This window comes from Eptesicus fuscus, unplaced genomic scaffold (assembly GCF_027574615.1).
Source record: "Eptesicus fuscus isolate TK198812 unplaced genomic scaffold, DD_ASM_mEF_20220401 scaffold_69, whole genome shotgun sequence".
Taxonomy (NCBI): domain Eukaryota; kingdom Metazoa; phylum Chordata; class Mammalia; order Chiroptera; family Vespertilionidae; genus Eptesicus; species Eptesicus fuscus.
Window position 1 is genome coordinate 76,743 of NW_026557633.1, and position 27,906 is coordinate 104,648.

General features: G+C 54.2%; 1 protein-coding gene across 1 annotated transcript; it reads left to right on the forward strand.

Annotated features, from left to right (window-relative positions):
* The first annotated feature begins 7,026 nt into the window (after positions 1-7,026).
* NLRP5 (NLR family pyrin domain containing 5) lies at positions 7,027-27,288 on the forward strand. Its single transcript, XM_054713489.1, has 12 exons — positions 7,027-7,089; positions 11,318-11,678; positions 14,214-14,270; positions 14,926-16,525; positions 18,258-18,428; positions 19,185-19,352; positions 20,366-20,536; positions 21,550-21,720; positions 23,466-23,636; positions 24,340-24,510; positions 26,103-26,273; positions 27,124-27,288. Exons 1-12 carry the CDS (start codon positions 7,027-7,029, stop codon positions 27,263-27,265), a joined length of 3,417 nt encoding a protein of 1,138 aa, XP_054569464.1. The 3' UTR covers positions 27,266-27,288.
* Positions 27,289-27,906: the final 618 nt, after the last annotated feature.

Genomic DNA, 27,906 nt, shown 5'->3' on the forward strand with positions numbered 1-27,906 from the left:
TTTTTTTTATTCACTTATTTTAAACTTTGGAGAGAGAGGAAGGGAGAGGGAGAGAGAGCAAGCAACATCAACGGGCTGCCTCCTGCAGGCCCCCTAATGGGGAATCGAGCCCACAACCTGGGCATGTGCCCCAACCACGGGGATAGAACCTGAAACCCAGGTATGTGCCAGATGGGGGATCAAACCTGCAATCCTTGGTGTACGGGTGACACTGCAACCAACTGAGCCACACCGGCCAGGGCAATAATTGTATGTATTTATGTATTTTACTTTTCAGTTACAGTGAACATTCAATACCGTGTTCTATGAGTTTCAGGTGACCCCCACCCCATTCTGAAGAGTAGGCAAAAAGAAAGCCCTAGCTGGTGTGGCTCAGTGGATAGAGTGTCGGCCTATAGACTGAAGGGTCCCAGGTTCGATTCCCATCAAGGGCATAGGCCCGGGTTTTGGGCTCCATCCCCAGTAGAGGGCGTGCAGGAGGCATGCAATCAATGATTCTCTCTCATCATTGATATTTCTATCTCGCTCTCCCTCTCCCTTCCTCTCTGAAATCAATAAAAAATATATATCTTTTTTTAAAAGGCCCACCCAAAGTCAAGCTCTGTTGTGAATATGCTTTAGTCTGTTCTCCAGAGCCCAGAATTTAACAGCTGGAGCCGATCCCGCTGCCTCACTAAGAGCCGACCCCACCCCCCCATAAATGAAGGTCTTGGTGGGGTCAATGGGCTCAGAGGTGGGCCCCATGAAACCAGAGACCCCACCCACTGAGGTGCTCCCCCAAATGGCCCAGGAGACACCCCCTTTCCTAAAGCGATGAGGACACATGCCTTGGGAAGACCAGGGCTGGGAGGAGGACAGCGCTCCCCGGTCTTGGTGGCACGTTGAATGACACGGTGACCTCTAAAAGTGCATACAGGGGGGCAGGGGGACAAGGACACATGTAATACCTTAATCGGCCAAGGGTGACCCTGAGTGGGGGCGGTGAAGGATTAAGAAAAGACAGACAAGAGAATGAAGGCTGGGTCTCAGTGGACCACTGCCCTCTCTCGTGGAGAGACAGCGCCACGGATTATAAGCCATGTCTTTATTTTACAGCAGATGCCACGAGGCAAAGGAAGGGCGTGGTCGAGATGTTTACAACATTCTCGTGGGTTTCAATCCTACTCAATGACATGCACCTGGTCAAGCTTTGTTTACTTGCAGCCTATATCACTCAGGCACGGGGGCCACGTGTTCGGACCATAGGTTCAAGCTCACAACCATAGCTGTTGGCTATCATGGTGCTGGGAGGGCTCTGCCCTCCAAGCTGGGACTTGCACGTGGCCATGAGAGAGAGGACTGTGGCCTCTCATTTTTTTTTAAAATATATGTTATTGATTTTTCACAGAGAGGAAGGGAGAGGGATAGAGAGCTAGAAACATCGATGAGAAGAAACATCGATCAGCTGCCTCCTGCACACCCCCTACTGGGGACGTGCCCGCAACCAAGGTACATGTCCCTGACCGGAATCGAACCTGGGACCCTTCAGCCCGTAGGCCGACGCTCTATCCACTGAGCCAAACCGGTCAGGGCGGTCATGCTTTTAGCTGCTGGCTTGTACTCCTCACCATTGAGGCTGAACTTAACCTTCATAAATGTCCCCCTTGGCCCCCCTTGTAAAATGAAGGGGAGAGGATCGATGGGATAAAATTCTTAGGAAAATGTAAGGTTATGCAGCCCAAGGGTGGTCCAGATTCTACCACTGGCCCCGTCAGAGGCGATAAACTGCTACCCGTGCCCTGGCCGGCGTGGCTCCGTGGGTTGGAGGGTCATGACCTTAGCAAGTTGCAAGTGCACGCTACGGTACTCAACACCACAGCCACGGCGCTGTGCGTGCGGCTGCTGGGACCTCGTCTTGTAACCGAATGTGTGGACCCCGCATAGCATCTACTAGCCCCGTGGTCGGCAAACCGCGGCTCTCGAGCCACATGCGGCTCTTTGGCCCCTTGAGTGTGGCTCTTCCACAAAATACCACGGCCTGGGAGAGTCTATGTTGAAGAAGTGGCGTTAGAAGAAGTTTAAGTTTAAAAATGTTGGCTCTCAAAAGAAATTTCAATCGTTGTGCTGTTGATATTTGGCTCTGTTGACTGAGGAGTTTGCTGCACACTGCACTAAGCCAAACCCCTTAGGGTTCCATTGATTTTTAAAGAGAGTGGAAGGAGGAAAGGCCAGGAGAGAGAGGGGAGGAGAGGGAGAGAAGGAGAGAGAGAGAGGAGGGAAAGAGGGAGAGAGGGAGAGAGGGAGAGAGAGAGAGAGAGAGAGAGAGAGAGAGAGAGGGAGGGAGAGAGAGAGAGAGAGAGAGAGGGAGAGAGGGAGAGAGAGAGAGAGAGAGAGAGAGGGAGAGAGGGAGAGAGGGAGAGAGACGAACATCCACATGACAGAGACCCATTGGTTGGCTGCCTCCTGCAGGCGTGCCCTTGACCAGAACCGAACCCGAAACCCTTTGGTCCTTGGGTGGATGCTCTGACCACTGAGAAAAACTGGCCTGCCTCTTTTGTTAATATATATATTTAATTTTTTTATTCACTTATTTTAAACTTTGGAGAGAGAGGAAGGGAGAGGGAGAGAGAGCAAGCAACATCAACGGGCTGCCTCCTGCAGGCCCCCTAATGGGGAATCGAGCCCACAACCTGGGCATGTGCCCCAACCACGGGGATAGAACCGGAAACCCAGGTATGTGCCAGATGGGGATCAAACCTGCAATCCTTGGTATACGGGGTGACACTGCAACCAACTGAGCCACACCGGCCAGGGCAATAATTGTATTTATGTATTTTACTTTTCAGTTACGGTGAACATTCAATACCGTGTTCTATGAGTTTCAGGTGACCCCCACCCCATTCTGAAGAGTAGGCAAAAAGAAAGCCCTAGCTGGTGTGGCTCAGTGGATAGAGTGTCGGCCTATAGACTGAAGGGTCCCAGGTTCGATTCCCATCAAGGGCATAGGCCCGGGTTTTGGGCTCCATCCCCAGTAGAGGGCGTGCAGGAGGCATGCAATCAATGATTCTCTCTCATCATTGATATTTCTATCTCGCTCTCCCTCTCCCTTCCTCTCTGAAATCAATAAAAAATATATATATATATTTAAAAGGCCCACCCAAAGTCAAGCTCTGTTGTGAATATGCTTTAGTCTGTTCTCCAGAGCCCAGAATTTAACAGTTGGAGCCGATCCCGATGCCTCACTAAGAGCCGACCCCCCTCCCCCATAAATGAAGGTCTTGGGTCAATGGGCTCAGAGGTGGGCCCCATGAAACCAGAGACCCCACCCACTGAGGTGCTCCCCCAAATGGCCCAGGAGACACCCCCTTTCCTAAAGCGATGAGGACACATGCCTTGGGAAGACCAGGGCTGGGAGGAGGACAGCGCTCCCCGGTCTTGGTGGCACGTTGAATGACACGGTGACCTTTAAAAGTGCATACAGAGGGGCAGGGGGGCAATGGGGGGACAAGGACACATATGTAATACCTTAATCAATAAAGAAAATTGTGCCGCGCCAGCACCGCCAAGGGTGACCCTGAGTGGGGGCGGTGAAGGATTGAGAAAAGACAGACAAGAGAATGAAGGCTGGGTCTCAGTGGACCACTGCCCTCTCTCGTGGAGAGACAGCGCCACGGACTACAAGCCATGTCTTTATTTTATAGCCGATGCCACGAGGCAAAGGAAGGGCGTGGTCAAGTTGTTTACAACATTCTCGTGGGTTTCAATCCTACTCAATGACATGCACCTGATCAAGCTTTGTTTACCTGCAGCCTATATCACTCAGGCACGTGGGGCCACGTGTTCGGACCATAGGTTCAAGCTCACAACTCCAGCTGTTGGCTATAATGGTGCTGGGAGGGCTCTGCCCTCCAAGTTGGGACTTGCACGTGGCCATGAGAGAGAGGACTGTGCCCTCTCATTTTTTTAAAAAAATATATGTTATTGATTTTTTTTACAGAGAGGAAGGGAGAGGGATAGAGAGTCAGAAACATCGATGAGAAAGAAACATCAGCTGCCTCCTGCACACCCCCTACTGGGGATGTGCCCGCCACCAAGGTACATGCCCTTGACTGGAATCGAACCTGGGACCCTTCAGTCCGCAGGCCGACGCTCTATCCACTGAGCCAAACCGGTTTGGGCTGTGCCCTCTCATTAGTCCAAGGCTTGAACCTGTCTACACACTGTGACTGCTCTCCACAGAAAATGAATTTTTAAAAAGTGCATACAGGCCTGGCCGGTGTTGCTCAGTGGATAGAGCATCGGCCAGCAGACTGAGGGGTCCCGGATTTGAATCCTGTCAAAGGCAGGAATCCTGGCCAGGCCTCGGTTGCAGGCTCCTCCCTGGCCCAGGCCCTGGTCAGGGCGCATGCAGGAGGCAACCAACCGATGTGTTTCTCTCACATCGATATTTCTGTCTTTCCCTTTCTCTTACACTCTCTCTAAAAATCAATGGAAAAATACCATCGGGTGAGGATTTTTTTTTTTTTTAAGAAGTGCATATGAGCCTTGGCTAGGTGGCTCAGTTGGTTAGCGTTGATCTGATGCATCAAGGTTTCGAGTTTGATCCCTGGTCAGGGCACATACAAGAATCAACCAATGACTGCATCAGTAAGTGAAGCAATGAATAGCTCTCTCCTCTCTCTCTCTCTCTCTCTCTCTCTCTCTCTCTCTCTCTGTCTCCCCTCCATCTCCTTTCCTCTCTCTTTAAAATCAATAAAATAAAAGTGCACACGACAGCCTGGCTCCCACCCCAGACATCCCGACCATTGGAACACGGTGGGGCTCAGGCACCGAGGATCTGAGAGGTTCCCCCAGGTGAGTCTAAGCTGCGGTGAAGTTCGGGGAGGACTCGTAGGAGATGGCCTCCCCTTTCACAATAGGGCCGCGGTGGGCAAACCGCGGCTCGCGAGCCACATGCGGCTCTTTGGCCCCTTGAGTGTGGCTCTTCCACAAAACACCACGGCCTGGGCGAGTCTATTTTGAAGAAGTGGCGTTAGAAGAAGTTTACGTTTAAAAAATGTGGCTCTCTTGCCGAAACCGGTTTGGCTCAGTGGATGGAGCGTCGGCCTGCGGACTGAAAGGTCCCAGGTTCGATTCTGGTCAAGGGCATGTACCTTGGTTGCGGGCACATCCCCAGTAGGGGGGTGTGCAAGAGGCAGCTGATTGATGTTTCTCTCTCATCGATGTTTCTAACTCTCTATCCCTCTCTCTTCCTCTCTGTAAAGAATCAATAAAATATATTTAATAAAAAATAAATAAATTTCAATCGTTGTCCTGTTGATATTTGGCTCTGTTGACTCATGAGTTTGCCGACCACTGACCTAGGGCATCAGGTCAAGCGAAGCCTGCACGGCGATGCCAGTTCTATCTCAGCCAAGCTGAGGGCAGGGGAGGAAAGAGACTGAGAGAAGCAGGAATGGGAGAGAGGAGGCAGGAGGCCTGGCATTCCTGCTGCCCCAGGTGGGCCCTGTAGAATGTTAGAGAATATTCATTGGTTGACCCATGGGAACGCCCACTCCGAGGCCACGGGGAGCCCAGGTGAGCGTCTCATGTGGAACGTCGGTTGCACAACCGCTTCCTTAGTGAGAGGTCAACGAACGCCAGGGGAGCCCTGGTTGGATGGCTCGGCTGGTTGAGCATGGTCCCGCACACCAAAGGGTTCCAGGTTCAATCCCTGGTTGGGGCACGTACAGGAGGTGACAGATAGAGGTCTCTCTCTCTCTCTCTCCTCTCTCTCTCTCTCTCTTTCTCCCTCCCTCCCTCCCTCCCCCTTTCTCTAAAGTATCAATAAAAACATATCCTGAGGTGAGGATTAAAAATAATAATATGCCTGGCCAGTGTTGCTCAGTGGTTGAGCATCGGCCCATGAACCAAGAGGTCATGGTTCGATTCCTGGTCAGGGCACATGCCCAGGTTGTGGGCTCGATCCCCAGTGCGGGGTGTGCAGGAGGCAGCCGATAGGTGTTTCCCATTGATGGGGTTTTTGCTGTTTATTTGTCAATCCTCACCCAAGGATAGTTTCCCCATTGGATTTTAGAGAGAGTGGAAGGGAGGGGGGGAAACATTGATGTGAGAGAGACACGTCGATTGGTTGCCTCCCGCACGAGGGGGATGGAACCTGCAACCGAGGTACGTGCCCTCGACTGGAATGGAACCCAGGACCCTTCAATCTGAGGGCTGATGCTCTCTCCACTGCGCCAAACTAGGGCTCATTGATGTTTCTATCTCCCTATCCCTCTCCCTTCCTCTCTCTAACGTCAATAAAAATATTATAAAATAATAATGGTGATAATTAATAAAAATAAATGCCCGATGAAACGTCCAGGTCAGTAAAAGAACGCACACATGTTCGCACACAATTATTGCTGCAGGACGAGCAGGTGAAGGCCATGCTCGCCCAGGGGCCCTGGCACAGGTGTGCCAGGGGGTGCACGCAGGGGCAGGCGGCAGCTGCCCCTCATCACTGGGCCTCGCCCTTCCCAGCCCCAGGCAGCCAATGGCCTGAGGCAGCCATCGGCCCGTGGCCACGTGACCACCCAGGATTCCCCAAATGCCCTCTGCAGGTGGTGCTCATTGGGATGTGACCCTGGCGGTGAGGACGGCGTCGGTGAGTGCTTCCTCGGGTCCTGTCCCAGCGCCTTCCTTTCCCTGTTAGACACTCAAACCCACTCGCTGAGCCCCCGTCTGGGCCCCCACCCTCCCCACGGAGGCTCTCCGGAGCCCAGAGCCACCTTGAGAAAGAACCAACGGCCCCGTTTCCCAAGCAAAACGCTCCCGTTTGGGGCACTTAGGAACCTGCCTCACCCTTCCCAGTCTCTGCGTCTAAAACTGAGGACGGTGCTGGGGCTCACGGTCAAGGTCAGCGGAGGTGGTGGGAGTCGGGTGTGGTGCTCACATGAACTGTGGCCCAGCCACGCACCCTGAGGGAGCTCTCTGTCCTGTGAGGAAGCAGTCGCAGGTGAGGTAACCCGGTGGGGAGGGGGGGACCCCCTTTGAAACCTCGCCGTAATGGGAACGGCCTCTGTGGGGTCCCTGAAGACCCCGGTCATGTCCTCAGAGAGGAGAGAAAAGGTGGGCGCCAAGTGGAGCTGGGGGGGGGGGGCAGGGGAGAGAAACATACCTCCCCATCCTGTTTGCTTTCTCCAAAACACAGACAGGTGTCTCCCCTGAAAGCATTTCAGTGGGAGCTGGTAGAAATAAGTGGGTTTTACTAACATGATTGAACTGTTACCTTTACCCCCATCTATAAATAACAGAGACGGGGGGCGGAGGGGGGGTGTTGCGGGGAAGGGTGAGAGAGAGGGGGGGAGAAAGAGAGAAATGGGGAGAGACAGAGCTGGGGATAGAGAGACAACGTGGGGGTGGGGGGAGACAGAGAGCCATGCCCTCTCTCCCTCTCCCTCTCCCCTCGTCATTCAGTCTCAGAAAATAGCCCTCACCGCCCAGCTTTTTTTAGTTGAGACAACGTTGGTTAATAAAACTGTGTAGGTTTCAGGGGTACAGTTCTACAACACATCATCTGTGTATTGTGTGTTCACCACCCCAAGTCTCCTGCCATCACCATTACTCCCCGCTTAACCTTTTCCTACCCGCCCCCCCCCAACCCCCTTTTCCCCCTCCGGTAATCACCCTGCTGTTGTCTGTGAGGATTAAGCAAAGAAAAAAAAGACTCATCTGGGGTGGAGACAGAAGCAGGGTCAATGGGGAAAAAGAGGGAAGTTGGGGTAGCACACCTGTAATACTTCCAACAATAAAATTTCAAAGAAGAGAACAAACTCAAACACACATCACCCCTCTTCATTCACACCCTCCAGCCTACCCTCCTGCTGGGGCGCCGCGTCCCCTCCCCTCCCCCGTCAACCCTTCCGTTGGGCTCCAACCCCGTTCTTTCGGTGTCTGTCTGTGGGCTTCAGGCACCACTCCCCTCTCTGGGATGTACTGGACGAGGGGTCACAGTAGCATCCGAGGGGCCTTCAGACGCTTTTCCCTGAAACACGGTGAGCTGCTCACGTGTCAGAACTTTGTCCTTCAATTCCATGGAGCGAGGACAAGATCTCAACACTGAGGTCGTTGACAGAAAGCCTGAGTGGCGTACCGTCCGCCACGGGAGGAGGGGTTTAGACAAGAACATGCGTTCCGGTGTTTTTGTCTCTTTGCTGGTTCTGCTTTTATGGATCCTTTATTTTTATTTTTCAATTAAATGTATTGCCATAGCACTGGTTAACAACATAATGTTCAGCGGTAGAGTTATTGGGGTGATGTTGGTTAATAAAAGTATATAGGTCTCACGTGTACAGTTCCATAATGCATCCTCCGAATATTGTATTGTGTTCACCACCCCGAGTCAAGTCTCCTATCACCATATGTTTGACCCTCTTGACCCTCCAGCCCCCTTCCCCTCTCGTAACCACCATGCTGTTGTCTGTGACTGAGTCTGTGTGTGTTTGTTGCTTTCTGTTTTATACCCACATATGAGGGAAACCATACGGTTCTTTTTTCCATCCGACTTACTCAGCATGATACTCTCAAGATCCATCCATGCTGTATCAAATGACACTTTATTTTTCATATAGACTTTCTCTTTTTTTAATGTTTTTATTTTTTTTAATCCTCACCCGAGGATATTTTTCCATTGATTTTTAGAGTGGAAGAGAGGGAAAGACAGAAATACGGATGTGAGAGAAACACATTGATTGGTTGCCTCCTGCACGAGCCCTGACCAGGGGAGAGCCTGCAACCGAGGTGCATGCCCTTGACCGGAACCAAACCCGGGACCCTACGGTCCGCAGGCCGACAATCTATCCACTGAGCCAAACCGGCTAGGGCTGGGCTGTATGTTTAATTTAAACATTTTCTTCAAGTCGTGGGTGTGTATGAAAGTGTTTCCTTGTGACCACCCAAAATTCATTCTCTTTTATAGAAGCTTCCTCGTTAATTTAATCATTCAACCAAGCAGTTGAGAGATTGTGTGTGTGTGTGTGTGTGTGTGTGTGTGTGTGTATTTTCTATCTCCATGTATCCAGGTTCCTGCATGTTAGAGGTTTGGGAAAACCAGGAAATCTTCATTTTCATTTTGACGGAGGAAATTTGAATTAGGATGTAACCTTTTCCACTTGTTCTTAGAAATAAGTGGGGTCATTATTTTCCCCTTTAACCACCAATGGGGTCGATTGTTTTCCTAGATATTACATGGGAATGTGCAGAAACGCTCATTTTCTTGCTAGGGTTCTGTTTTGAATAATCGGCACATAAACTTTCTCATCTGTCCATTGTCAGTAATTCTCTCCTCCGTCTCTCTCTCTCTCTCCTCCATGTCTCTCTCTCTCTCTCTCTCCTCCGTCTCTCTATCTCTCTGTCACTCATAGATGGGTAATGGTAACAGCTCAATCATTTTAGTAAAACACTCTTATTTCTACCGGCTTCCTCTAAGAGGATGCTTTCACGGGAGATGCCTTTTCATATTTTAGAGAAAGCACACACTGTGGGGAGGTCTGAAGCAAAATGTGTCCTTGGGTTCACCCTCCCCACTCCATCCATGTCCTGCTCATCCCCCAAAACAGTGTGTTTGGGGTGGGGCACTAACATCTTACAGGTGAGCCACCGTTCTGCGCTGGTGGTTGGGCATTGAGGATGCAGGGCTTGAATGGACACACCTGTCTCATTGTTTTTGAGAGTATTACAGATGTCCCCCATTTTTCCCTATTTGCCCCCCCTATACCCGCTCCTGCCCCCCTCCCCAGGCCTTCACCACACTATGGTCTGTGCCCATGGGCTATACCTGTACCCATATAAGTTCTTTGGTCAATTTCTTCCTGCCTCCTCCCCCTTTCCTGTGCTGGTTGAACTCAGGGGTTGAGCTTCCATCTATGAACCAGGAGGTCACAGCTCAATTCCCGGTCAAGGGCACATGCCCAGGTTGTGGGCTCAATCCCAGTGAGGATCATGCAGGAGGCAGCCGATCAATGATTCTGTCATCATTGAGGTTTCTGTCTCTCCCCCCGCCACTTCCCTTCCTCTCTGAAATCAATAAAAATACATTTACTTAAAAAAAAAATAAGGAAGCCCTAGCTGGTTTGGCTCAGTGAATAGAGCATCAGCCTGCGAACTGAAAGGTCCCAGGTTCGATTCTGGTCAAGGGCACATGCCTGGGTTGTGGGCTCGATCCCCAGTAGAGGTCATGCAGGAGACAGCCAGTCAATGATTCTCTCTTGTGGGGTGCGGCCACAGTGTTTGGACAGGTTCAAGCCTCGGATTAATGAGAGGGCACAGTCCTCTCATGGCCACGTGCAAGTCCCAGTTCGGAGGGCAGAGCCCTCCCAGCCAGTGATAGCCAACAGCTGTAGTGGTAAGCGTGAACCTATGGTCCAAACACGTGGCCCCACGTGCCTGAGTGATATAGGCTGCAAGCAAACAGAGCTTTGCAAGCAAGCAAATCAGGTGCATGTGGTTGAGTAGGATCGAAACCCACGGGAATGTTAACATCTTGACCACGCCCTTCCTTTGCCTCCTGGCATCTGCTATAAAATAAAGGTACAGCTTGTAGTCCATGGCACTCTCTCTCTCCACGAGAGAGGGCAGCGTCCCACCGAGACCCAGCTTTCTTGTCTGTCTTATCTAATCCTTCACAGCCCCCTCAGGCTCACCGAACCTGGCTGAGCTGGCACGGCACGTAAGGCTCCCTGGGGCAGAGAGAAGCATTGACTGGCTGTCTCCTGCATGACCCCTACTGGGGATCGAGCCCACAACCCGGGCATGTGCCATGCCAGCCCACCGCACTCTCACCATTGATGTTTCTATCTCTCCCCCTCTCCCTTCCTCTCTGAAATCAATAAAAATATATTTACTTTAAAGAAAAGGAAATCTTACCTTTTGCAACAGCATGGAGGGACCTGGAGAGTATTGTGCTAAGTCAGTGGTCAGCAAACTTATTAGTCAACAGAGCCAAATGTTTTAAACTTCTTCTAACGCCACTTCTTCAAAATAGACTTGCCCAGGCCGTGGTATTTTGTGGAAGAGCCACACTCCTGGGGCCAAAGAGCCGCATGTGGCTGGCGAGCCGCAGTTTGCCGACCACTGTGCTAAGTGAAATAAGCCAGTCAGAGAAAGACAAGTCCTCTCACTCATGTGTGGAATCTAAGGAACAAAATAAAGTGACGAACAAGATAGAACCAGAAGCAGAAGGCATGGAACAGACGGACAGATCTCGGAGGGAGGGGGGCGGGAGGATGGCCGTGAATGTGATCCTGTGATGCACGACTCTCCTTTGAATCTTGTCACTCTCCCCTCCCACCCCCACCAGGTCCCATCTGCTCCCTGCAACCCGGGAATCGACTTCTCCATCCACACAGGGGGCCCTCGGCCTGGCGTGGCGATGGGGGAAGCCAGCGTGTCCCCCTTTTCCGACTGTGGACTGCGCTGGTGTCTCCAGCAGCTGGACAAGGAAGAGTTCCAGACGTTCAAGGAGCTGCTCATGGGAAGCACGTCGGGGCTGGTGCCCGGCTCCTTCCCGTGGGTGGAGGTGCCCGGGGCGGACGCGCAGCACCTGGCCCTCCTCCTGCACGAGCACTGCCAGGCGCTGGTGGTCTGGAGCATGGCCATGGACATCTTTCTGGAGATGAACCTGCCCGTGCTCTCTCAGAAGGCGAAGGAGGAGATGGAAAGTGAGTAAGGCCGCCTGGCCGGCCAGCGTGGCTCCGTGGTGGAGCGTCGACCTAGGAACCAGGAGATGGCGGTTTCAATTCCCAGTCAGGGCACACGCCCGGGTTGTGGGCTCCATCCCCAGTAGGGGGCAAGCAGAAGGCAGCTGATCCATGATTCTTTCTTTTTTTTTAATACATTTTTATTGATTTCAGAGAGGAAGGGAGAGGAAGAGAGAGAGAGAGAGAAACATCCATGATGAGAGAGAATCGTGGATCGGCTGCCTCCTGCACACCCCCCACTGGGGATGGAGCCCGCAACCTGGGCCTGTGCCCTTGACCGGAATCAAACCCAGAACCCTTGAGTCCACAGGCCAATGCTCTATCCACTGGGCCAAACCGGCCAGGGCCCGTGATTCTCTCTTATCATTGATGTTTCCCCCCCTCTCTCTTCCTCTCCCTCCCTCTGCTCTCTCTAAAAAATCAATGGAAAAAATCCTTGGGTGAGGATTAACAACAACAAAAGACTGAGGCCTCGGGATAGTTTCCCTTCTTGCACATTTAAAAAGAAAATCTTTATTATTGAGAGTATTACATGGGTGGAGGGGGTGGGGATGGGAGTTGGGGGGGTGAGGGGGGTGCTGGAGGCAGCCAATCCATGATTCTCATCATTGATGTTTCTCTCTCCCTCGTCCTCCTTCTCTCTCTGAAATCGAGCACCCGTCACATAAATCGGTTATTTCTCTGACGGTGGCACTTAGGATCCGACGCCACTGTCCCCATTACAGGCTGGTCATGGGGTCAAGGCTCGTCCTGGTTGCCCTCAGTCATTTGGGCAGAGAGTGAACTTAAAAAATTATTTTTTCTTCATGAGAGCTGGGGGCGGGGGGAGAGGGGAGAGGGAGATTTGTTTTCCCTCTTATTGATGCACTCATTGCTGGATTCTTGTATGTGCCCTGCCTGGGGATCAAGCCCACAAATAATGGGTGTATGGGGATGATGCTTTAACCAACTGAGCCACTGGCCAGGGCCGTTGCTGTTTCGTTGTGGCCACTGTCCTGTCATCTGCTCTGCATTGCAGAATGTTCACTGGCTGAAATACTACAAGATTTTACACCCCCAAAGACTGACCAAGGAACAAGCAGGGGCCAGCCTTCAGGTCAGTGTGGGGGGGCTGGGTCAAGGGTTTCCTATCTCGGTCCATGGTCCTGCCATCCACTGTGCTACTCACACCAGAAGCCTGGTCATTATTTTTAGTATTAGAGGCCCGGTGCACGAAATTCGTGCACGGGTGGGGTCCCTCCGCCTGGTGAGCAATCGGGGCTGATCAGGGCCATCTCACCCAGTCCCGATCAGGGCTGGTGGCCAGGGAGGAACCGCAAGAGGGCTCTAAGGCGTGTCTGGCCCCATCTTGCCCAGTCCTGATTGGCCAGACCCCAGCAGCAAGCTAACCTACCAGTTGGAGCATCTGCCCCCTGGTGGTTAGTGCATGTCATAGCGACTGGTGAGTTGACCAGTCGGCCAGACACTTCCAACATACTAGGTTTTGATAGATATAGATAGATATAGATAGATGTTTATTTCTGATTGACTATTTTCTCTGCCTTCTACCTACTTCATCAGGAAATCATATGAGACCTACCTCTGAAGTAGCACTTGTTTCTCTTGTGTGTGTGTGTTTCTTTTTAATTCTATTGATTTCAGAGAGGAAGGGAGAGGGAGAGAGAGATAGAAGCATCAATGATGAGAGAGAATCTTTGGCTGCCTCCTGCACGCCCCCTACTAGGGATCAAGCCCACAACCCAGGTATGTGCCCTTGACCAGGAACTGAACCATGACCTTCTGGTTCATAGGTCGATGTTCAACTGCTGAGCCATGCTGGCTGGGCAGGACTCGTATTTCTACACATTTCTTACCATAGCCTGTATATCAGAATCATCTCACTTGAATCTCTAATCTGTTTCTACTCTCGTTACACAGAATCCATTTTCCCCATGGTGATAGGCAAGGTGATCTTTTAAAAATGTCCATCTGGACAGATTCATAGATAAAGAGCAGGCCAGGCAGACAGCTCTGGTGGGGATGGTATTGGAGGCGTGGAGGGATTGAGCAAAAGAAGGAAGAAAGGGGAAAGAACCCATCCCTGGCCAGTATTTCTCAGTGGTTAGAGCCTCGGCCCTGGCCCCAAAGGGTCCTGGGTTTGCTTCCCAGTCGAGGGCTCATTCCTTGGTTGCAGGTTTGATCCCTGGCCCCAGTTGGGGCTCATGCAGCCAATCGATGTGTCTCTCTCACATTGATATCCCTCACTGGGTTTGACCTTCATTTTATCAACTCACCCAAAGGTCTCCAAAGAATAAAAAGCAGAAATAAGACCAGAACCCATACCCTCTGAGCTCATTTTCGATCCACTGTGCCTCTCCAGCTGAGGCGTGGTTCCGGACAGGTCAGAAGGTGAAATCGGGCATTGCAGACCCTATCTTGGGGATACTGTGGGTCTGACCTGGTTAATTCACCTCTTAGTGTGTGGGATTTCATTCTTCTTCCCTCTCTTTTCTGCAGAAATGTCAGAAGTTATAAAGCAAGATGATACCACAGCAGCAAAGACAAAAGACCAAGGTAAAGAACTCTGGCTTATTCATATTTTCTCTCCCTCTCTCTCTCTCCCCCCTTCCCTTTTCTCTCAAAATCGATAAAAAAACATATCTGCCCTAACCGGTTTGGTTCAGTGGATAGAGCATCAGCCTGCGGACTGAAGGGTCGCAGGTTTGATTCCAGTCAAGGGCATGCACCTTGGTTGAGGGCACATCCCCAGTAGGGGGTGTGCAGGAGGCAGCTGATCGATGTTTCTCTCTCATCGATGTTTCTGACACTCTCTCCCTCTCCCTTCCTCTGTGTAAAAATAAATAAATAAAAATACAAATAAATTTTAATAAATAAAAAACATATCCTTGCACCTGACCAGCATGGCTCGGTGGTTGAACATCAACCTATGAACCAGGAGGTAAGGATTCAATTCCCAGTCGGGGCACATGCCTGGGTTGCAGGCTCAATCCCCAGTAGGCGGCATGCAGGAGGCAGCCAATGATTCTCATCATTGATGTTTCTAGCTCTATCTTTCCCTTCCTCTCTAAAATAAATATATATTTTTGTATGTGCAAGTGAGGAATAATAATCACAATAATACATTGCTGAGAAGGAACAAAGTCTCCTGTGTGTAGAGTGTCTTTCAACTTTGTCTCCTTTTTCTCTTCTGCCCTCTGGTCCGTCGTAGGCCAGGGAGATAACGAAGGGGACTACAAACGTCATGTGATGATAAGGTTCTCCACGGTGTCGGACGTACACCACAGTTTCCAAACCTTTGCCGCTGATTGTCCACAAATGCAAATGTTGTCTAGTGCTTTTGCTCCAGACGAGCAGGGCTTCCGGCCACTCACCGTGGTCCTGCACGGAAGACCCGGGGTCGGGAAGTCAGCTCTGGCCAGAAGAATCCTGCTGCACTGGGCCCGCGGGGAGCTCTACCCGGACGTGTTTTCCTACGTCTTCTTCCTCAATGCCCGGGACATACCACGGAGGAGGAGAAGCAGTTTCACGGAGTTAATTTCCAGGGAGTGGCCAGACTCTGAGGTCCCCGTGGTAAACATCATGTCCCAACCGGAAAGGCTCTTGTTTGTGGTCGACGGCTTTGATGACCTGGACGTTGCCTCCGAAGACGCTGACCTCAACGTCTGTGACAACTGGACAGAGAAGCGGCCCGTGTCCGACCTGATGTGCAGTCTGCTGAAGAAGGTCCTGCTGCCTGAGTGCTCCCTGATCGTCACCGTCAGAGACGAGGGCCTGGAGAAGCTCCGATGGATGCTCCTCTCTCCCCGGTACCTCTTCATCGAAGGAATCACGATGGAGAAGAGGATCCAGGTGTTCCTCAAGCAAGTCAAGAACGAGGACCAACAAACGCAAGTCTTGCACGCGGTGCTGGACAACCACGTGCTGATTGACAGGTGCCAGGTGTCCGTCACGTGGTGGCTGCTCTGCCGGGCTCTTGAGCTGCAGACGGCTTCGGGGAAGGGCCTGCCCCCTACCTGCCAGATCCTCACGGGCTTGTACGTCACCATCGTGGTCCATCAGCTCACCCCTCAAGACGGCCCGGGGCGCTGCCTCAGTGCGGACGAACGCGTGGTCCTGAAGGGCCTGTGCCGGATGGCCGCGCAGGGCGTGTGGGCCAGGAAGTTCGTGTTCCACAGCGATGACCTGGGCGTTCACGGGCTGACGGAGCCAGAGCTCTCCGTCCTGTTTCACAAGCACATCCTCCTGCGGGACAGCCAGGGCGGGAGGTGCTTCACGTTCCTGCACCCGAGCCTGCAGGAGTTCTACGCGGCCCTGTCCTACGTCCTGGAAGGCCTGGACGCCGCGTGGGAGCCCCACGCCCTGCGCATCGAGAATTCCAAGAGCCTGAAGGAGCTCAGGCAGATCAGCTTCAACGCCCACGTGCTGCAGATGAAACGCTTCCTGTTCGGCTTCCTGAACAAGGAGGTGGTGCGGGCCCTGGAGGACCTGCTGGGGTGTGCCGTGGCCCCGGGGCTGAGGCGGGTGCTGCTCCAGTGGGTCTCCCTGTTGGGTCAGCAGGCCGCCGCCGCCTCCCCGCTGGACCTCCTGGACTCCTTCTACTGTCTCTTCGAGACCCAAGACGAAGAGTTTGTCCACTCGGCGTTGAGCGGCTTCCGGGAAGTGAGGCTAATGGTGAACCGGCCCATGGACCTGAACGTGTCCTCCTTCTGCCTCCAGCACTGCGGGCGCCTGCGGGAGATTCAGATGGACATCGGGGAGATCTTCCCGGAAGACGAGTCCACCGAGGCGTGGCCCGTCATTCAGCAAGGGTGAGTGGCCCCCGCTGCGACGTTCATTCTTTCCATCTCCACGCGGAGGTATTGGTGTTTCGAGATGATAAGCGCCACAACCACGCTAATTAGCATAGCCATCCCTCACACGGCTGCCGTGGCGGGGGAAGACACGTAAGACCTACCGTCCTGCCCTGACCGGTGTGGCTCAGTGGATAGAGCGTCGGCCTGCAGACTGAAGGGTCCCGGGTTCGATTCCGGTCAAGGGCATGTACCTTGGTTGCGGGCACATCCCCAGTGGGAGGTGTGCAGGAGGCAGCTGATGGATGTTTCTCTCTCATCGATGTTTCTAACTCTCTCTCTCTCCCTTCCTCTCTGTAAAAAATCAATAAAATATGTTTTTAAGAAAGGCCTACCATCCTAGCCAATTCCCAGTGGGAAACACCATGGTTATATGTTACTTGTAACTGAGAATTTGCACCTTTTGGCCCATGTGCCCCTATCTCCCCCCCACCCCCACCCTCCACCACTGGCAACCACCACGGACGCTCGCTCTGCCTGTGTGAGTCCCACTGTTTTTTGTTTTTGGGTTTTTTTTAAAACTAGAGGCCCAGGGCATGAAATTTGTGCACGGGTAGGGTCCCAAGTGGCTGCCAGCTGTCAGTGGGGGCCTTCCTTCGTTCCACAATGCCCCCTGGTGGTCAGTGCACGTCATACTGAGTGATTGAACTCCCGGTCGAACTCCCAAGGCGACACTTTCATATTAGGCTTTTATAGATAGACATAGACATAGACATAGACATAGACATAGACATAGACATAGACATAGACATAGACATAGACATAGACATAGACATAGACATAGACATTTTTTATTTCAGAGAGGAAGAAAGAGGGAGAGAGAGATAGAAATATCCATGATGAGAGAGAGTCATGGATCGGCTGCCCCCTGTGAGTCTCCCACTGGGGATTGAGCCCACAGCCCAGGCATGTGCCCTTGACTGGAATCGAACCTGGGACCTTTCAGTCCGCAGGCCGGCACTCTATCCACTGAGCCACACCGCCAGGGCTGAGTCCCACCGTTTCAGATTCTGCATGCGAGGTCACGTGTGTCTTTCCGTGTCTGGCTTGTCTCGCTCAGCATCATGTCCTCTGGGTTTGCCCGTGTTGTTGCCAATGGCCGCACCTCCTTTTACAAGGCTGAGTAACATTCTATGGGGGGTGACTGACATGTTCTTCATCCATTCATCCACCCATGGACATCTGGGTTGTTCCTATAGGGTGCCCACCCCCCAAAATGTAGACACACACTTTAAATACTTACAAAGGCAGTCTTTGTTAAAAGACATTTCATTTTCAAAATTGAGCTCTCAGCTGTGAGAGTATGTATACATTTGGGGGGGGGGGGGTTGTGGGTTCGATTCCTGGTCAGGGCACGCATCTGGCTTGTGAGTTTGATCCCTGTGGGCAGGACGGGTGAGAGGCAGCCGGTGGATGTCTCTCTCTCACATGGATGTCTCTCTCTCTCTCGATCTTCCCCCTCCTCTCTCTAAACATATCCTTAAAAAGGAAAGTGAGACCCAGACCCGGGACTTGCCTCAAAGACTCCAACAAGCAGTGTGGGTGCCGTAAGGCCTCCTGCACCACCCCGATGTCTTCCTGCTGCAGGTGCACGTTGGCCAAGCTCAGGTGTTTAAGGTGATGGATATAGATATATAGCTTTTTAAATTCATCCGGTGGAAGCCAACGTTTCCTTCCCTCTCCCATGTAGGCTGCAGACCAAGCCCCTGGTCACCGAGTGGTGGGAGAACCTCTGCTCGGTGCTCAGCTCCCACCCCAGCCTGCAACAGCTGGACCTCTCCGGCAGCATCCTGAGCGAGTGGGCCATGAGGACCCTGTGCGTCAAGCTGAGGCAGCCGGCCTGCAAAATCCAGAAGCTGATGTAAGGCTGTGCGGCCCCTGCTCCGTGCCCCTCGGCGTGGCCGTGTCACAGCGCTAAGGCCAATCTATAAACTGTATTCGGAGGGGACAAGAGCCGTGGGAGGTATAGGAAACGAGCTCCCAAAAGGGATGGGATGGGAAGGGACTCAAGACCCTGTGAAGGGATTACCGAGGTGGGTTCATGTATTCGGGTTTTGAAGGATGAATAGGAGTTGGTTAGGGGGAAAGAGAAGGGAGTTCTTTTCAGGTGAGTGGTCCAGCATGAGGCAGTGAATGTAAAGCTCAAAATGCATGATTTACTGCAGCATTTCAATCAGTTCTTAGTGCTTTTAAGGTCATGAGGTCATGTCGTCAATATATCTAAAAGGCTAAGGGACCGACCGTATGGCCGACCAGCTAACCCGTACATATGTGCACTGGAAATTTAAAAACAAACGTTGATTCTCACATGCGTGATACACATTAAAATACGTTGTGTTTTAATTTTTATTACACTATATTATGTACTAGAGGCCCAGTGCATGGGATTCGTGCCCTGGGGGGACGTGGCCTGTGGGGATCAGCCAGCTGTGGGAGCACTGCTCATCCTGGTCCTAACTCTCTCTCCCTCTCCCTTCCTCTCTGTAAAAATCAGTAAAATGTATTTCTTAAAAATCAGTGGGAAACATATCCTCAGGCGAGGGTGAACCACAACGAAAGGAATAATTAGGCTGCACCCGACCGTCTAACTCTCGCTCCCTCGCTCGCTCTCCTGCAGATTTAAAGGGACACAGCTTACCCTGGGTCTGCACCATCTCTGGAAGACGCTGGTCGTCAGCCATCACCTTAAACACCTGAGCTTGGCCAGCATGCACCTGCAGGAGGAAGACATCGGGGTGGTGCAGGAGGCCTTCCGGCACCCACACTGCTTGCTGGAGTCTTTGAGGCAAGTCCCGGGTCTGGTTCCCACTCTTCCTCCTTAATCCTCAACTCGAGGATATGTTTAGAGAGAGGAGGGGGGAGAACGAGAGAGAGAGACATCCGCCGGCTGCCTCCCACACAGCCCTGACCAGGAATCGAACCCACAGCCCCAACCAACGGGAGCCACCCAGCCAGGGTGGTTTTCTCTTTTTTGTTTTGTTTTCTTTTTTTTTCTTAATCCTCACCCAAGGATATGTTTCCATTGATTTTTACAGAGAGTGGAAGGGAGAGGGAAGGACAGAGAGAAACATTGATGTGGGAGAAACACATCGATTGGTTGCCTCCTGCATGTACTCTGACCAGAGCCCGGGCCAGGGAGGAGCCTGCAACCGAGGTACATGCCCTTGACCGGAATCGAACCTGGGACCCTTCAGTCCCCAGGCCGAGGCTCTATCCACTGAGCCACACCGGCCAGGGCAGGGTGGTCATTTTTATGTTGCGTATATTTTACCACAATACAAAAGTCACTTGTGATGTTCCATCAAGTTTGGGGGGGAAGTGGGGGAGGTGCGTGTGATCTCCCCCAGCATGGCCGGGGTGGCTCAGTGGGTGAGCATCAACCTATGAACCAGGAGGTTACGGTTCAATTCCTGGTCAGGGCACATGCCCAGGTTGTGGGCTCCATCACCTGTGGGGAGTGGGGAGGAGGGGGGGGGGCGTGCAGGAGGCAGCTGATCCATGATTCTCTCTCATCATTGATGTTTCTCTCTCTCTCTCCCTCTCCCTTCCTCTCTGAAATCAATAAAAAAAATATTTTTTTAAAAATTTAAAAATAATCACAGTGGTTAGAGTGTGGGCCCCACACACCCAAGGCTCTCCGGTTCGATTCCTGGTCAAGGGCGTGCACCTGGGTTGCAGGTCCGGTCCCGGCCAGTCTCGGGGGCCACAGCAGACAGTGTCCGGGGACCAGCGGAGGGGCCCCGCCAGGGGCTGGGGGCGGCCGAGGGGGTGTCTCACGAACCTCCTCTCCGTCCGCAGGTTGGATCACTGTGGGTTAACCGACTCCTGCTGCCCGCTCATCGCCCAGATCCTGCTGGCCTCCCACCACCTGCGGTCCCTGAGCCTCGCGGGGAACAAGCTCAAAGACCAGGGCGTGGCGTCCCTCTGCGAGGCCCTGAAGGTGCCCCAGTGCGCCCTGCGCAGGCTGATGTGAGCGCTCCTTTCACACGGGGTCTTTGTCTTGTCTCAACCGAGGTCCTCCCAGGGCTGGGGGGCCCGGGTGGGGGTAGGGGGAGGCAGGGATTGGCTGATGGCATCCGCCAAGGGTGAGAGCAGGCGCTGTGACCTCGTGGGAGGGCCCCAAGGTTAAGGCTGGAGAAAGACCCAGGAAATAACGCCTGTGTCTTGGCTGCAAAACTCTGACCTGATGGGAAAGATTGAGCCCTAACAGTGTGGCTCAGTGGGTAGAGCGTCGGCCTGCAGACTGAAGGGTCCCGGGTTCGATTCCGGTCAAGGGCATGCACCTTGGTTGCGGGCACATCCCCAGTAGGGGGTGCGCAGGAGGCAGCTAATGGGTGTTTCTCTCTCATCGATGTTTCTAACTCTCTCTCCCTCTCCCTTCCTCTCTGTAAAAAATCAATAAAATACATTAAAAAAAAAAAAAGATTGAGCGGAGACCTGGCTGGTGTGGCTCAGTGGATAGAGCATCAACCTGCCGACTGAAGGGTCCCAGGTTCGATTCCAGTCAAGAGCACATGCCAGGGTTGAGGATCCCCAGCAGGGGGTGTGCAGGAGGGAGCCAATCGGCGATTCTCTCTCATCATTGATGTTTCTCTCTCCCTCTCCCTTCCGCTCTGAAACCAATAAAAAACAACAACAAACAATTCCAACAAATTAAGACGAATCAACCCTGTCAAAAACTGGGCTTTTACGGAAATCTTCTTCTATAAAAGCCTAATATTCAAAGTGTCCCCTCCCGAGTTCGATTGCTCACTATGGTGTGCGCTGAACACCAGGGGGCAGCGTGGAACGAAGGAAGGCCCCAGCCAGCAGCCGGAAGACCCTGATCGCAGGCCAGGCCTAGGGACCCTACCTGTGCACGAATTTCATGCACCGGGCCTCTAGTGCTGATATAAAAGACAGCAGCCGGTCCTGTGTACTCGGCTCTCGGCCCTGCTTGTGGGAGTCCAGCACTTGCTCTGGGGGGCTGTCTCTCCTTGCAGACTAGGGAACTGCAGGCTCACGGAGGACGCCTGCCAGCACCTGTCCGAGGTCCTCACCAGCAGCAAGAGCCTGACGCACCTGGACCTGTCGACCAACCCGCTGCGGAAGGATGGCGTGATGCTGCTGTGTCGCGGCTTGAAGTCCTTCACCTGCACTGTTCAGAGGCTGATGTGAGTCCCCCTCGCTCCCCGTGGGGGCTCCGTGGCTCCGTGACCACGGGCGTGGGCCTGTCTCAGAGAGCACGGAGCCAGGAAAGGTCAGGGGGCCCTGCCATGTGCCCCGGGCCGTCCCTACGGGCCACCTTCTAGCCTTCGCGCTTCCTTGGAAAATTCTCTCTTTCCATCTTTCTCTTTTTCTATTTTATTTTTTAATTCTTTATTGTTTTAAGTATTACATATTGTGTTTTTTTATTGTTTAAAATACTACATATGTCTCCTTTTTCCCCGATTGACACACCCAGCTACTCCTGCCCCGTCCCCCCCCCCCCAAGTCCCCATGGCCCCATTGTCTGTCCATTGGTTATGCTCATGTGCATGCACACAACTCCTTCGGTTGATCTCTTACCCCCCACTCCCACCCTCCTCTTCCCTCTGATGTTTGATGGACTGGATTTATTTACTGCCCTGGCTGGTTTGGCTCAGTGGATAGAGCGCCGGCCTGTGGACTGAAGGGTCCGGGGTTCGAGTCTGGTCAAGGGCAGCCTGCAAACGCAGGGGAAGGCAGGAAAGAGCTCTCCCCCTCCTTGGGTCTCCAGGGGGAGCAGGGCCAGGCCGACAGCGAGATGCTGACCTCCAGGGCTGCAGGACGGGTGGTTGGTTAGAGCAGCAACCGGCAGCTAACACGTTGAGTCAGGAAGAAAATTGAAAGAGAGGGTCACCGCCCTGGCCGGTTTGCTTAGTGGTTAGAGTGTCAGCTTGCGTACAAAGGTCTCGGGTTCTATTCCTGGTCAAGGGCACGTACCTGGGGTGTAAGTTCCATCCCTGGCCCTGGTCTGGGTGCACGCAGGAGGTAACCAATCGATGTGTCTCTCTCACATGGGTGTTTCTCTTTCTCTCTCTATATATATATATCTCCCCCTCCCTCTCCCCCCCTTCCTCCCTCCCACTCTCTCTAAGAATCAGTGGAGCCTGACTGGTGTGGCTCAGTGGTTGATCGTGGTTTGATTCCCTGTCGGGGCACAGGCCGAGGTTGTGGTCTCGGTCCTAGTGGGGGGCGTGCAAGAGGCAGCCAAACGATGATTCTCCCTCATCATTGATGCTTCTCTCTCTCGCCCTCCCCCTTCCTCTCTGAAATCAATAGAGCGTTGATCTAGATGTTTCTCTCTCATAAAAAAAATATATTTTTTTTGCCCTGGCTGGTTTGACTCGGTGGATAGAGCGCCGGCCTGCTGACTGAAGGGTCCCGGCTTTGATTCTGGTCAAGGGCACCTACCTTGGTGGTAGGCTTCTCTCTGTCTCTCCCTCGCCCTTCCACCCTCTGAAAATCAATGGGAAAAATATCCTTGCGTGAGGATTAACACGTTAATTAACAAAACAGAGAGAGTCATAGCATACAGCAGGTGCATTAGGCATCGTGCCAAGAACTTCAAGGTCGTCCGACATTTACACCTAACGACCTTCTTCTTAGTTTTGTTTTTAATTTAAATTCTTTATTGTTGGAAGTATTGCACATGCCTCCTTTTCCCCCACTGACCTCTCCCCGGCTGCGCCCGCCCCCCGCCCTCCAGCACAGGCCTCGCCCCCTCCTGCCTGTGTCCATGGCTTAGGGTACCTGCAGGCCGTGGGCTGATCTCTTACCGGCCCCCCAACAACCTTCCTAGGTACTAGCATAATCCCCTCCCAGGACAGGCGGCCGACACGAGGGGTCGCGGGGTCGGGCGTGTGACCTCCCCCTGTCCCTTGCGCGTGCCCTGCAGGCTCCGGTGCTGCCGGCTGGACGTCATTGGCTGCGGCTTTCTCTCGCTCGGACTCATGGGCAACCGCCACCTGACGCACCTGAGCCTCAGCATGAACCCCTTGGGGGACGACGGCGTGGACCTGCTGTGCGAGGTCCTGTTGGAGCCCACCTTCCATCTCCAGGACCTGGAGTGAGTGTCGGGGGGCCGGGGGTCACCTCTACCAGCGGGGGGGCGGGGGGGCTGGGTCCTGGAAGGTCGGGAGCCGGGGGACGAGCCCAAGGTCGGCGTCGGGGTGCACAGAGCCGCGTGCTCCCCGCGGACACTGCGGGGACGTGGGAAGGCTGGGGCGCAGGGGGCCCCTGAGCGGGAGCCCACGCAGGCCCCGGGGATCCTGGGCCTCCCGCCCCAACTCAGTCTTCACCTCTTTGTTCTTTATTTTTTCACTTTTCATTGATGAGAGAGACAGAGATATACTGGTTTGTTGTTCCTGTTATTGATCACTTATTGGTTGGTTCCTATACGTGCCCTGACCGGGGATCGAACCCACGACCGTGGTGTATGTGGACGATGCTCTCACGCACTGAGCAGCTGGCGGGGGGCCAGGGCGAGCAGGCCCAGGAACCGAGGCTCCGCCCACGGAGAACATGGCAGGGACGGGGGGATTGCATTGAAGTGCTCAGGACGGCGGGCGTGGCTCAGGGGTGGAGCGTGGACCTATGAGCCAGGAGGTCACAGTTGGATTCCCAGCGGGACACAGGCCCGAATTTAGGGCTCCATCCCCAGTGAGGGGCGTGCAGGAGGCAGCTGATCCATGATTCTCACCATCTCTCTCTCTCTCTCTCTCTCTCTCTCTCTCTCTCTCTCTCTCTCTCTCGTTCTCACTTTTCCGCAGGCTGGCGAGGTGCGGCCTCTCTGCCGCCTGCTGCAAGAAGCTGTCCCAGGTGATCGTGACCAACACGCACCTGCAGAGCCTGGATCTGGCGGCCAACGCCCTGGGGGACAGCGGGGTGGCGGACCTGTGCGACGGCCTGTGCCTGAAGACGGCCCCGCTGCGGAGACTCGGGTAGGCCCCGGGGTCAGGCTCAGGGCCCGGGGGTCAGGGCTCCGGCCCGGGGGTCAGGGCTCGGGGCCCGGGGGTCAGGGCTCGGGGCCCGGGGGTCAGGGCTCGGGGCCCGGGGGTCAGGGCTCGGGGCCCGGGGTCAGGGCTCGGGCCCCGGGGGTCAGGGCTCGGGGCCCGGGGGTCAGGGCTCGGGCCCCGGGGGTCAGGGCTCGGGCCCCGGGGGTCAGGGCTCGGGCCCCGGGGGTCAGGGCTCGGGCCCGGGGGTCAGGGCTCAGGGCCCCGGGGTCAGGGCTCGGGCCCCGGGGTCAGGGCTCGGGCCTGGGCAGAGGCAGGGCCAAGCGCGGGGTTGCTGGAGCAGAGACCGCGTCCCGATGCCCTTCAGTCGGACAGAGCGCACCCTCGAGCCCAGGCGTCCTCCGTGGATGCCCAGGGCCCAGGGTGAGGCGGCGCACACCAACCAGCGGGAAAGGGGGGCGAAAGGGCAGGGATGACCTGGGGTTTCCCACCCTTAGCGGCAGCGGCAGAATCACCCCCGCGGCACGGGCCTCGGTTGCAAACTCCTCCCCAGCCCGGGCCCTGGTCCAAGCTCGTGCAGGGGGCAGCCCATCGGTGTGTTTCTCGCACGTCCATGTTACTCTCTCTCCACACTGTCTTCCACTCTCTAAAATCAATGGAGCCCGGGCCGGGGTGGCTCAGTGGATAGAGCGTCGGCCTGCGGACAGAAGGGTCCCGGGTTCGATTCCGGTCAAGGGCATGGACCTTGGTTGTGGGCACATCCCCAGTAGGGGGTGTGCAGGAGGCAGCTGATCGATGTTTCTCTCTCATCAATGTTTCTAACTCTCTATCCCTCTCCCTTCCTCTCTGTAAAAAAATCAATAAAATACATTTTTTTAAAAATCAATGGAAAAATGTCCTCAGGTGAGGATTATTTAAAGTAGTAATAATTTTTAAAGGGTTAAAATGCCCTCCTTTTTCGTAGCTGCATAGTATTCCATGGTATACGCGTCTCACTATATATATATATATAATTCATTTCAGAGAGGAAGGGGAAGGGAGAAATAGAAACATCAATGATGAGAGGGAATCATGGATCAGCTGCCTCCTGCCGGACTCTACTGGGGACTGAGCCTGCAACCCTGGGCATGTGCTCTTGACTGGAATCGAACTGGGACCCTTTTTTTAAAATATATATTTTAATTTTTTTTACAGAGAGGAAGGGAGAGAGAGAGTTAGAAACATCATGAGAGAGAAACATCCATCAGCTGCCTCCTGCACACTCTCCACTGGGGATGTGCCCGCAACCAAGGTACATGCCCTTGACCGGAATGGAACCTGGGACCCTTCAGACCGCAGGCCGACGCTCTATCCACTGAGCCACCCCGGCCCGGGTCCCCGCTTTTTCATCCACTGCGGTGCTGACGGGCGCGATCTCCGCTGATGTAAATTGTGCTGCTTCTATGAACATCGGGGCGCGCATTGCCCCTGTAGGAATGAGTCCGCTGCTTTTTTTTTTTTTCTCTCTCACTGTCAAAGGGGCGGGAGGAAGAAGGGCGGAGCGTTGATCTCGGGGGTCCCCCCTCCGTGTCCGGCCGCAGGTTGGAGGCGTGCGAGCTGACCTCGCGGTGCTGCAAGGCCCTGGCCTCCGTGCTGCTCTGCAACCGGTACCTGCGCAGCCTCAACCTGCTGCGCAACCAGCTCTGCCCTGAGGGCGTCCGCGCGCTGTGCTCGGCCCTCGCGCGCCCCACGTCCAAGCTGCAGGTCCTCGGGTGAGTGCACGGACCTCCCCGCCCAGACGCGGGGTGCAGCCGGGAGGGGACGGTCCCGGCTAAGCGAGCAGAATGTTAACCAACCGGTCACGCCCCGTGTCCCAGGCCCTGTGCTTGGGTGTGGCTCAGTGGATAGAGCATCAGCCTGAGGACTGAAGGGTCCCGGGTTCGATTCCAGTCAAGGCCACGTCCTTCAGGAGGCAGCCGATCCATGATGCTCTCTCATCACTGATGTTTCTCTCTCCCTCTCCCTCCCTGTCTGAAATCAACAAAAACATATTTTAAAAACAAAAAGAAATCAGTAAACATATCCTCTGGTGAGGATTTTTTAAAAAGGGGGAGGCGGGGTTCAGCCCTAACCGGTTTGGCTCAGTGGACAGAGAGCTGGCCTGTGGACTGAAGGGTCCCGGGTTCGATTCTGGTACCTCCGTTGCAGGCTCCTCCCAGGCCGGTGCGCTGGTAGGGCGCGCAGGAGGCAACCTATCCATGTGTTTCTCACATCATGTTTCTCTTTTCCTCTCTTCCACTCTCTAAAAATCGATGGAAAAAATCCTTCAGTGAGAATTTAAAAAAAAAAGGGGGGGGGGGCGGCCAGGTCCTTACTAGGGGATCCGGAGGGAGGCAGGCGGGCTGAAGCAAAGCCCTGCGCCCCCCGCCCCGCCCCCTGTGCCCCTGCCCCGCCCCCTGTGCCCCCGCCCCGCCCCGCCCCCTGCGCCCCCGCCCCGCCCCCTGTGCCCCCTGAGCCCCGGCCCCGCCCCCTGCGCCCCCGCCCCGCCCCCTGAGCCTCTGCCCCGCCCCCTGAGCCTCTGCCCCGCCCCCTGAGCCCCTGCCCCGCCCCGCCCGCCCGCAGGCTGTGGAAATGGCAGTACCCTGATCCGGTCATCAAGCTGCTGGAGGAGGCTGAGCTCCGCAGGCCGAACATGGTGATCGACAGCTGCTGGTACTCCGCGGGCGGAGAGGACGAAGGTGACCGGTACTGGTGGAGAAACTGAGGCCCAGACCCCCCCCCCTCCCTTCCCCGCCCGGAACCTGGAAGCCGACTGTGCCCAAGGATTCCTCCGCGGGGGCGGCCCTGAGGTCCCACAGTCCCAGAGCCTCACTGCGGGATCCTGGGCGCCTGGACGTAGGGCCCGAGGGGCTAGGCACTGCCTCTCCTCCCTCCGAGCCTGCGGAGTGGGCCCAATAAACACTGAGCATTTGGCAAACGTGTCCAATGTCCTTTATTTTTTTACTTTTTAAAAAATATATTTTTATTGATTTCAGAGAGGAAGGGAGAGGGAGAGATAGAAACATCAGTGATGAGAGAGAATCTTGATCAGCTGCCTCCTGCACGCCCCACACTGGGGATGGAGCCCACAACCCCCGCATGTGCCCTTGACCGGAATCGAACCTGGGACCCTTCAGTCCCCAGGTCCACGCCTTATCCACTGAGCCACACCGGCCGGGGCTCAAGTGTCCTCCTTGCTCAGTGGAGACTTGACTCCAGAGCAGAGAGGGTGGGCCCTGGCGGGGTAACTCGGTTGGTTAGAGGTTTGCAGGTTTGATTCCCTGTCAGGGCACATATGCGAATCAACCAAGGCATCAAATACAGGGTGTCCCCCAAAAATGTACACGCTCTTTGAAGGGTTCTAAG